Genomic DNA, 12,500 nt, shown 5'->3' on the forward strand with positions numbered 1-12,500 from the left:
CAGAATGCCAAATATAGCTAGGATCCCTGGTGTAGAATTGCTGTCACAACCAGTGTGCTTTTGAATTGCCTGTATTGTAAACTATGCATTCAGACTATTAAAAAACTGGGAGATATATTTGTGTTAAACATTTTACACCACACGTTCCAAGAGGTCAAAGTAATTAATGTGACAAAAGATATGTTTTAAAATAGGTAACTAAAACAAATAAAACATTGATTTTAAAAACAGTAGGATACAAACCTAATTTAAATAAAAACATTCTAGTGACTCATCTGTTTCAACATGAATTAAGACTTCATGACTATGGGCAGAATACTCTAAGTGGCTTACATTGGTGTAATGCTCTTTTATGCCAGTTTAAGGCATTTTTTGGAACTGTGAGCATCAGTATGGGAGAGATGGAAGAGAAAGCCATATCCATCACCAGAGAAAGCTGCCCTGCCAGCTCCTGATCAACTTGGGAACTGGCAGGCCAGCTTTGTCTCTTGACACAGGCAAATTACAATGCCAACTCTCTGTTCCTGTGGTCATTTTATCTCTGTTGCTACCTCTGTCACTGTTGCCACCTAAGTTATGCCAGCCACCAGGACTCCAAGGAAATACTACAAAAGGCACACAGAAAACTAACATTTAAATGTTTTTATAAAAACAAAAAGGGAGCTTTTAATACTGCCTACTGGACAACTTTCTCAAGCTCTGGGGCTTTAACAAAAGCACCTCCAGACATGAAGGAGTCATCAGCAGGACTAGGTCTCATTAGGAACTTTCATTTAAATGTCTGTCCAAAGCTTTGTTTCAGAGAAAGGCAAGAAAATGTTGATAATGTAGCTGTAAATCCATCTGATAGCCCCAACTGCATAAGTACTATCGAAATCATTGGCTGAAGGCCAATTCAACATACAACTCCCACTGAATGGGTCTACTCTACTTGGGACTAATAATTGAATTTTTGCCCATATAATTTTGTGTGAGGCCACAAACCCCTGAAATTGGCTTGCACTGACACTAGGGCTGGAGAAACTGCAATGCCCTAGATAGATGTTGAACTCAAAGTCCATTAGTCTACCTAGCTACAAAATTTTACAGATGAAAACTGGGACACATGTGGCCAAGCAACATCAGAGTTTGGTAATGGTGGCAAAAAGAATGAGGAAGAATACACATGCTAGGAGAGGCTGCAGCCGTTTGGTTGTGCAATGATGGGAATGATTCCACCAACTCTGCCCTGCTAAGTTAACTTACAAACTACTTTTGTACTATGTACTAGAAACTGGGACATTTTAAAAGCAGCTGAAAATACAAGATTGCAGAAGATACAGGATGACAGAAGATCCAAATTTGAGGGCATGCTCCTAGCCAGCATATGCAATAGCCAATGATTATCAAAAATGTGACCCAATAATGTTTGGATAGCTACACATTTCCCTAACTATTGGATTAAAAAAAATCCCAGACTTCCAACTTCTGTGTGTATCGGAGAAATAAGGAGGGAGGTTGAAAAAAGACACAGAGAAAACTGTTTAATCACAGAACCACAGAGTCGGAAAGGGCTTCATAGGTTCCCCAGCAGGTAGCTGTCCAGCCTTTTTGAAGATGTCCAAAGGAAGGAGACCTCACAACTTCTCTAGGCAACTGGTTCTATTGCCAAACCACTCATACTGTTAAAAAGTTCCTTCTAATGTTCAAGTGAAATCTTCCCTCTTGTAACTTCAAACCATTAGACCTGGTCCTACCATCTGGGGCAGCAGAAAACAGCTGTGCCCTCTCTCCTCTGTGACAGCCCTTGAGGCACTTTATCATCCTTGTTCTTCTTAAAATCAGGCATAAAATGAGGTGCCCAAAACTGAATGCACTACTGTAGATGAGGCATAACTTTCCTCAGTTTGGAAACTACACTGCTGAGCAAAATAATCCCCATCCTATAAGTCTGCATTTTGTTTTTTTGTGGTATCAATGTAAATGTTTACATTTGTCTTTAGTGAATTTCACTTTTTTATTCTTAATGTGTATATGTGGCAGCATGATGGGCACAGAAAACAGTGCCATGGATTCTCCTTGTGCCTTGTCACTACTTTGCAGTGACTAATCACTTGGTCAGCCCTTTGCCCTGCCTCTAACCTCTGTGTCTCACCCCCTCCATTTCCAAACTAAGCTGGTAAGAGTGATGATGATGATAGTAACAATGGCAATGATGGTGTCGCTTAGGGAAGATGACAGTGTGGGTACTAACAGGCTGCAAACACTATTTTGCACTCAAAAACAGCTGAAAGGGCCTTTTTCAAGATGGAGAGTTAGCATACTCTTCTGAGAATTCCTGAAATATTTATTTACTTACAGTCAGTCTCCAATAGCCATGGATTTTTTATGTATGAATTCAACCATTATTTGAAAATATTTTAAAATAATATAAATTCCAAAATCAAACCTTTTTTTTTTTGTGGCCATTTTATATAAGGACCTACGTATGCTAATTTAGACTATCCTGCACAGTAATATTCCATACATGTATAATCTGGTAAGAAGATCATGTGAGTTGAATTTTTGGTGTACAATGTGGCCAGTTTAGACATCATGGAATTGACACCACATCTGAGTTTACATCCAATCTTATCTCTTTGGGCTTAACACCACATCTCCCTTGTTCATATATATTTTTGTCTAATCAGTCAGCACATTAAATATAATTTTAAGATTAGGAGTGGAAAACATGTTCAAAAATGTTTTTTAAAATGACTGGAAAAACCCCCCATGTTTTTTGTGTAAGGAAACCCTGCAAAGAAGAAACCTAGGAGACTATCACACAGGGAAAATCAGGGGATTAAAAAGACATTTCCCCGGGAAAGTCACATGGTCATGGCAAACATTTTCAGATGACATTGTGATCTAAGAGAACTTATTCCAGAAATAACCAGGAATGCTCCAGCAACAAACCATTCACAGGATTTCCCTGTGAATGGTTTGTTGCTGGAGCATTCCTGGTTCTTCCTAGGATAAGTCCTCTTAAGATTGCGACATGTGTGAAAACCTTTGCTGCGACTGTGTGACTTTCCTGGGAAAATGCCCTTTTAATCCCCTGATTTTCCTCCATGTGATATTCTCCCTAGATTGATGAGAACCTTTGCATTTTAAAATTACGGACAAAATTTACTTTTTGACACAAGAAAGTGGCTTTTCTAAACAAGAAACACCCTTTTCTTGTGCAAAACCATGTGGTGCTTCTTCTGCAAAAGGCCATGTGTGAATTTTGCACTGAATGAATCACAAACTACAAAGTGTGCAGTTTTCGAACACATTCTTGCAGCAGTAAGAAAATTGCAAAATTACTTCTTGCTTTGAGAATTAAACAAGTGAAGAATTATGTCCCTATAGATATAGAACGATTCTAATCCCCAAGCAGAAATGTACATCTTTTGACACAAACAAATATATATATTATTAATTGTACATGTCTCAGTTTGTTTCACTGCTATAAAGGTACATTAAAGAAAACCCATTCTTTAACCAGATGGACACAATGTAATCGTGATATTGCAATTCAGTCCTAATTATTCTTTCAGTCCCATCTCTATTACTATTCTAAGTCTTGTCACATGTAATCACTTTAAAAAAAATCCAGCAGCTACATTTCTATGGCAGTTACCAATAGGTAGATTTTATATCAAACACAAAATAGGAGTACAGATTTTCAGAGTCAATATATTCAATTATTGAAAAATAGTCTGTACTGAGGACAAAAAACTAAATGAAATATAAGAAAGCTTTCTGGTTTCCAAGCAGGAAACAGAAAGTGAAATATCAGGGGATTCTTTTGGTTGATTTTCTGTAGGTCAGAAATTGCAACCAATATGAACCCATAAGTCCATTAGCAACTCCCCGCTGTTCAGTTAGATCACTCAGAAGGAGTCACAAGGCCATGGTAACAGAGCAAGCTCTCATCAGTATGGCACCAAAAAGGGCTCCCAAGGTCTTGACGAACTAGCTGCCTAATGGTATGGTGGGGGGAATTACATTTGCTTACTAATGATTTGCTTTAAGGACACTGTGTGTGAGACAAACATCTACACACAACACACATTTGCAGATTGTGCCTAATCTGCAAGCCACTGGCCTGATTCCCTGGGGTATCTGCAGCCAATTTTTTCTCACAAGAATTTCCCCAGCCCATTTACATCATACTTTACATCAAAATGTATTACAAATCTGTATGTATCTATTTTTTCAATAATTAAATATATTGACTTGTCACTGCGCAGAGGCTCTCTGAAACATGAAACTAAGCATAGCCTTCATTCCCCAACACGCATTGTAGGGAACAGAGTTTTGTCTGCATCTTCATTTGTCATGCTTTCTTTAGTTTACACAAAAATTAATTCCATGAAGAAATGTGTAAAAAACCCACCCCAAACTCTTATACTAGGCATTTGAAGCAAGAATCTAGAGCTGTTTCATCATGATCCAGAGATGAAAGATTGTCATAGATGGGTTTAACACTTTTGAGAGCTAAGATTTGCTTTTAATTGAACCAGATCATCTAGCTTAGAATTGTCTTCATTGACAGGAAGCAACTTTCCTGTGTTTCAGAATTTTTTTTGTTCTACTTGGAGATGCCAGCTATCTAGCGGGTTCTGCATGCAAAACATTGCTCTACCACTTATCTATAGCCCCCCACCTTTACATACATCCAATGTACCTTAGATCATTTAGGTACATCCAACATACCTTTTAGGTACATCCAAGGTACCCTTAGGAAATAAAAACAGTCAAGAAAGGGGGCCACAGCTTGGTGGTGGGGAATGTTTTGCATGCCCCAAATTCAGTTCCTGACATCTCTTGTTAAAAGCATCATGAGATGATGGTGATGGGGAAAACAGTTAAAGACCCTGGAGACCCCACTGTTAGAACATCAGACAAAACAGTACTGAGCTGGATAAACAAACAATCCAACCTAGTATAAATCAGCTTCCTGTGGTCTGATGAAAAATGCTATGTGAGGACAGATGGTTACTGGCAATATCTTCATTTTCATGATAAAAAAGGTTTCAATAGAGGATTCACCTTTTAAGTACTGGGGCTTTGACCCAAAAGTCAACAGTGAATAAGCAAAATATGATACACGTGTATTTGTTTGAAATCAGCAATGGGCAGTATAGCTGCCATATTTCTTGAGGGTGAAATTCTGGAAGCCTCCAAGAGTGACCATATACCTTTTAAGCAGGTTGTGGGGCCACCCAGTTCTATTTAACATCAAAAAGCACTCATTTTTTAAAACTAAAAATGGACTTTTTTGCCTACTTCCAGTTGGGTTTTTTTCCTTTCCCTTTTTTTGGGCATTCTTTGCACTCTTGAAGGGCAGAAAACTGGATGTACTAAAGTTGCCAATCCCTGTTTTAAATGGATCCCTTTTGCTTTAGCAGATTCTAGGGAGGAGTTATAAACAGACTCCTCCAGCCATGAATTTGAACAGAAATTTGCACAGAAAATAGCAATAAAAACCAAAGTGTACCTATGGGAGGTCTTAGGCATTGATGCGCCGGAAGTACTATATTACTATGTGACATTTATTCTTTATCTGCATTTTAAGGGGAATTTATAGGAGCCAAACAACAGTCCAATTGCTCAGTGTGTATGACAGGCAATACCACATCATCTCAGGATTTAGCAGCTGGCTCTATTAGTACTAGTAATAGTAAATTCAATAAATACTAGAAAAGATTTCAGGACACTGATAACTCCTGGATTTGTAGATTGATGGTGTTGTTATTATCTACTTATGGTTGGAAAGAATATATGGTAAATCTGACTGCTAAAAAGATTGGGAAAAAGATGCTCTAATCTGTAGAAAGCAAGCCCGCTGTTGGGGAGAGCCAACTTTAGTAACTGGACTAAGAGTGGCCATACGGATATTTAAAGAAGTTGGCTACTGCTGTTACCCAAAAAAATACTATTTCGTTATTTTAAAATCACGTGCTTTTACATGATTAAATGACTGATTAAATTTAAAATAATTTCTAGTTAAATTTATGTTACAATTTAAATAGGCACCCTTTTGCATATTGAAAAAGTCTACTATCATTTACAACCTGCAAAAGTAGTACTATCACTCAATGTTTGAAGTAAGGTACATCTCTCATCTATTTCATCCCAATTCTTATTAATTTAAAATAGTGGAAAGAAAATAATGATCTCTAATAGTGGATCAAATAACAGCCACCACAAATCAAAATGTGAACTATTTCAGGAGTATTTTTTAATTACTCTTTCTGTTTACAGACAATAATAAATCTTTAAAACATAGCTATTATCACATTTTGCTTGCAGCACTGGAGGAGCGCAGTGACGCAGTGCAGTGGGGCATGCGGCATCATGGCACCCTGGGGGCAGAGTCGTGGTGTGCGCAGGGACGTAGCCAAGGGGGGGGGGTCTTGGGGTCCGGACCCCCCTTCCGTTAGATAAAATGAATGGTGTGTGCTGCCGCACTGCTGCACCCAAGCCTCATTATAATGGTGGCACTTAGTCTGGACCCCCCCTTCCCAAAATCCTGGCTACGTCCCTGGTGTGTGTCACGAGGACGCTATGCCCCAACTCCGCCCCCATGCCAGCCCAAAGTGCCGGTCTGTATAGGGCCTCAGTCAACAACAATGGAACCTCTTTTCCACACTGGCCTTTAGGAAGGACATGTTCTCCACTTAATACCAAACTATGAAACATGACAAATGTTATTCTTTGCTCAGCCTCTCATTGATGAACTGTTACACACTGACTGCATCCCATTTGTTATCTTGTTTGTTAAATTTTATTATGTTTATTGTTAATAAATTTGCACATTACAATAAAAATGTGAAAAGAAAAATAAACAGAATGGCGGGTTACACACCGCCATGAAAGTACAGAATCAGTCCGTACTAGGGTTAGGAAAGTGCGGTGCTTCCGCACCCTCCTAACCCTAGTACGGACTGAGTCTGTACAAAATGGCGGCTCCCCTTCCACATGGGGGCCGCCATGATGACATCACGACCGTGCCGCCTCTATACGGGGCGGTGTGGACGTGATGTCGTCAGTCCACGCCAGGGCGCTTAGTGCGCCCTTTCCGCAAACCAGGAAGGAGCTCCGTCGCCGCTTTGCGTCGCCGCTTTGCGTCGCTGAGCGCAGCCTTCAGACGGCTGCGCCCAGTGAAGAAAGGAGCCAAGTGGCCCCTTTCTCCTCCTCCCTGCCACTGCAGGGTGTCCTTGGGGCTTGAAGCCCCAAGGACACCCCTTTTCAGCCTGCGGGGAAGCGGCGTTTTGCCGCTTCCCCGCAGCCTGAAAAGCGGCGGATCGGGGCCTCAGCGGCTGCCGTTCTGGCAGCTGAGGCCCCGATACACCAGGGAAAGGGGCGGGTACAGCCCGCCCCAAATGGGCGGTCTGTAACTCGCCAATGAATAAATATTTCTTTAAATTGTTTATCAACCATATGGTTTGCACCAATTAAATGACAAGAACTTCCAGAGAATAGAATCCAGAGCAACAGATTCAAACTACAGGAAAAGAGATTCGCCCTCAAAATTAAGAAGAACGTCCTGACAGTAAAAGCTGTTCAACAGGGTAATATAATGCCTTGGAGTCTCCTTCCTTGGAGGATTTTAATCAGTGGCTGGATGGATGCCATCTATCAGGGGTGCTTCGACTGTATATCTGCATCGCAGGGGATTGGACTGGATGGCCCTTGAGATCTCTTTCAACTCTTATGATTCTTTCTCACGTAACACAGGCAACTGAAAACTTACCTTTTGCACAATGCCTGTGCAAAAATGTGGACATACAGTCGGCCCTTCTTATACACGGATTTTTTATACACGGATTTAAGCATACACGGTTTGAAAATGTTCCAAAAAAAGTATAAATTTACCTTGATTTTCCATTTTTTATAAGGGACACCATTTTGCTATGTCATTATATGTAATGGGACTTGAGCATACATGGATTTTGTTATACACGGGAGATCTTGGAACCAAACCCCAGCGTATAACAAGGGTCCACTGTATTTATTCAAGGCCATGAGGATGAAGAAATGAAGGGAGAAGCCAAGTGAGGAGGGACTGCATGGGAGACACGGCTCCTCCTCTGTTCATGAAACCACAATTCATTGGACTGGGTGGCTACAACTCAACAGTCATTGTTTCCCATTGTCTAGGCCAATTTCTGATCCATTGCTATAGCTATGGTGAAATGTTCATCATTATGACAGACACAGCGTGATGCTGATGGTGACAAGTGAAGTGCTTGCTTGCTATTACTAATTGTGCTGTGTGTGTGTGTGTATTTAATGATCGTATGTTCTAATCTGGTTTTAATTTTTAAAATTTTTTAATCTGGTTTTAACTTTTGTATCTTGTAGAATTTTAAAAATGGGCTGGAGCAGACAGGTGGGAAGGAGCAGTCCAAGTCCACTCTGGTCAGAACCAGGTCAGGACTGTGCCAACCGCATGGCCCACTGTCAAAGTGGGCTGCGGATGCTGGCCCCAACGCATGCTGCTAGGAGCCAGATATTTCTGGGTTCTTTTTGCTCTCGTCTAAATGACCAGTTGCAGTGTTGAGGCACTTTGGAGGTGTGTGTCATTTGAACATCACACCTCCAAAGCGACCAGAAGCCACTTCATTTGGACTATCTGTTCCAGGCCAAAGTCTTTTTTAATTGTTGTAAGCCACTTTGAGAAAAAAGGTGGGATCATTTACAACCTGCAAAAGTAGTACTATCACTCAATGTTTGAAGTAAGGTGCATCTCTCATCTGTTTCATCCCAATTCTTATTAATTTAAAATAGTGGAAAGAAAATAATGATCTCATCCTCATCTGCTTGGTGTCCCACAGCATAAGGATGAAGAATCTGCAGCTCATGGGTTGGATGAACTTCTCCAGTCCTCTCAACCCAGATCTCTGGGAGCTCCAGAAAACAAACCACTTCACTCAGGCCACACTTCCTTACCATAACTACTCTGGACTTCTGCTGTCATGTACGTCTTCATGCTTAATTTCTGAACTACAAAGTTGATGAAGGGAACCTTGGGCAAGCTGCAGAAGGCTCAACACACCTGCCAGATCAAATGCGTTAGAGTGTGTGGATTTTTCTTGAACATTTCCAAGGAAGAAGCTTCTACAGTCCCTGTAAACAGCTATTCTTTTGCTGAAGTTCTTTTATTTGGAGGTTTTTCATAATGGGAAGATTTACTTTTCTCAAATTGCACTGGGATTAAGCATTTACCTGACAGAAGATGTCCTCTGTGTTTATCAGCAAAATTACATGTGTATTTCTAGCAGCAAGGACTACCTAGTCCTAATTTTTCATATTTTCAAGACACATTTTTCATGATATGTGTCTTGCTGAAGTGTATAATTCCTATGTGTTTCATTTTCTCACAGAAGTTGCATTAAAATATTTTTCACAATAGTTAGAGGGCGTCATGATCACAGTTTTACAGAAAATGAAATTTAAAAGGACATGTGGACAAAAAGTGTCTAATTTGTGAGATAAGAGGATAAAAGAGATTTTAAAAATATAAGTCATGGCTATCAGGAAAAAGAACAACAAAAAGTTTAAGTGTGTTTTTGCTGATTTTTCTGTATAACTATTTGAAGCTGTAAATGACTAACTCAGTAAAATTCCAAATGTAATTATCTTCTGTACTTAGCCTACGGCTTTCTATATCTCTCTACATTACTATCTTGCATACAAAATAGGGTGGTTTTTTAAAGGAGTGGTGACTATATAATGTAGAAATGTACATCAATCCGCACAGAACGCTAAGGCAGAAACAGACAGACTTGGAAGCATTTTGAAATATGTGTATATAATTGGGCTGTAATAATATTGCAACTGATCATCTTTATAAACTCTAATTTTATTCTCTAAACAAATAAGCAAGCAAGCACACACACAAATCTATTACAAAACATGTAAATATAAATCAGTTTCCACATATATAGATGAACGCGGGGGGAATTTAGTGCACCTTTAAGATTCTAGTGATTTAGCATGTGGTTTTGTGGATTTAAATCCATATCTTCAGATGCACTGATATATATTGGCTGTATGTTGCATTCCATCAATGTCTTGGAAGTAGGCTGAAATCCATAAAAGCTCATGCTGAAATGAATCACAATATCTTAAAGGTGCTACTAGATTTCTTCCCCTCCTTTCTTTTTTACATGTTTTATATTAGGGTATATCTGTCTGCATGTATGTATCTGCTCATATGTGCATTTATGTGTATGTGCATCTGTGTGCACGTGCATGAGAGCAAGAGAGAGAGAAAGGGAATTCGAAGGGAGAGTGTGTTAAGATTTCTCTAGGCTGATGAGTCAGACCATCTCTAATCGAATTTTGGGAAAGTTTGAAAAACAACATTGGCTAGTTTTCTGATTACGAAAGTTTGATACAATCAAACAGGATAAAACATACATATTCTTCAACAAAACCAAATTGTAAGTGTAAGACATATTAAATATTCACTAAAAATTACAACATTGTATTGCTTACTTATAGTAAAGAGGATTCCAAGCTGTAATAATTTTAAACCTCATTTTAGACAAATTTTGAACGCTCCCCCCTCCCAATTTCAACTGGTACACTCATTTTCCTGCATCTCAATTTATGCTAAGGCAAAATTAATATAAAATATTGTCTTTACCTGCAGCTCTAACTGTTGTACAACCTGCATTTGTACTCTACATTGGGCTGTACTTCTATCGTCCAGCGCATGCTCACTGTTGAGATGTCTGTAACAACACACACAAAGAAACCCATTAAGTGAAATGATAAGCAAAAAGGTAAATAAAATGAGTACCAGTGTGAATCAGCCACCTGAGTGTTATGTATTTTTTTTTAAATGCATCTGTCTTACTTCAAACAATGCATCCTAACCTGGGTTATTCATTTCAAAGACACAACTTTGCAGAAGTATTTTTTTCCTACTTATGAGAAATAAAAATGTGATTAATAAATGGAGCTAGAGCACTTTTTTAATGGTACACGTGGGAGATCATCACTATATTTATCAATCACATGATTTTGCATGGTTGGAAATGAATATAATTATATAAAAATGGGGGAAGAAAACAGAATTATGTGAAGCGGGGAAGCAAGAGCAAATTATGTACTAATAAGAAAAAAGGCAAATTGCTAGAATACATATTATGAATGTCTCCACTCATGAATTACAGTTTTCTAATTCAGCCAAGTAAATAGTGTCTTGTGTCTCAAATACTAATACTGTACCGGCATGTGGGTTTTTGGCATCATTAAAATTATGCATATGCCAAAATGCACATATGCAGGTTTGGCATTTATTTTGAACACTCATTTCAAGCAGCTCAAAAACAAAAGTGCAGAAGGCACAAAGTGCTTAATACAACTTGCACAGCTTTGAGCTTGATTCTCCCCCCAGGCAGAATATGGGCAGCCACAGCCAGTTTTCTAGTGTACTCCTAAAGCAAACATCACTGAAGTCAATGGCAGTAGAGCATTGGAAGAGAACACAGCTTTTCTTTTTATTATACCTCTTCTGCCCACATATTCCCCCTTGGCTCTCCAATGGTAACTTGTGTAGTTTTTAACATTTTGATTCAGACGTTCTACATTGAATTACTCTGCTCAATGAATAGCATAATTTCAAAAAATCAGGCACCACCCAAATCTAATCACATTATATAGTAAACATATTGGTTTTAGTGACTGTGTTTAATAGGACTACAGTTATATGTAAAGAACCTCAAACCACTAGGTGTATTATTAACCTAAACTAGGAGCTATTCACAGTTGTTAATCTTTGCAGAAAAATCTTCTGGCACCATTGAGACTAACCGAAAGAAAGAAATTGGCAGCATGAGCTTTCATAGACTTAAGTCTACTTCCTCAGATGCATTTGGTCATTTGTTAATCTCTGCATTCAAGATGTCCCATATTTCATCCAAAGGATTTTCAATGAATTTATATCTGAGAATAGTCTCATCGTAAGATCAGAACTAGGCTACCATGAGAATATCTACTTATACGTAGTTGCTTCCAACAATGTAAATTCAGTGTGGTCATTTAATAAAGCATTGCCAAGATCACAAATATTCACAACCATTCACACTAGTGGAATATACCTTTTGTTAAACACTAGTCCAAAACACAGTGCAGAAATAATCCAGTTTGATACTGCTTTAGCTGCCTTGGCTCAATGCTAGGGAATTCTGAGAACTGTAGTTTTGTGAGACATTTAGCCTTCTCTGTCAGAGAGCTCTAGTGCCATTATAAACTACAATTACCAGGATTCTCTAGTACTGAGCCAGGGCAATTAAAATAGTCTCTAACAGGATTATTTTTGCAGTGTGTTTTGGACCAGTAACATTTTGAATTAGGCAGAAAGCTGTCTTCTCACAGATCCCAAAGCACTGGTGGATAATTTTTTTGAATATATGCATTTCAGATACACCTCTATTTGAAAGGAAAATCCCTGTCAGTTTCTGGTGTTGTTGGTA

The 12,500-nt window shown here is 38.9% G+C and overlaps 1 protein-coding gene across 18 annotated transcripts in view; it reads right to left on the reverse strand.

Annotated features, from left to right (window-relative positions):
- Positions 1-12,500, reverse strand: part of FOXP1 (forkhead box P1) — a 705,387-nt gene that overhangs the window by 47,744 nt on the left and 645,143 nt on the right. For all 18 annotated transcript variants that reach the window (XM_042452066.1, XM_042452083.1, XM_042452065.1 and 15 more), the window contains one exon: positions 10,667-10,754. In XM_042452066.1, coding sequence (XP_042308000.1) covers positions 10,667-10,754 — 88 coding nt within the window. The remainder of the gene's footprint in view (positions 1-10,666; positions 10,755-12,500) is intronic.

The sequence above is a fragment of the Sceloporus undulatus genome, chromosome 2 (genome assembly GCF_019175285.1).
Source record: "Sceloporus undulatus isolate JIND9_A2432 ecotype Alabama chromosome 2, SceUnd_v1.1, whole genome shotgun sequence".
NCBI lineage: Eukaryota > Metazoa > Chordata > Lepidosauria > Squamata > Phrynosomatidae > Sceloporus > Sceloporus undulatus.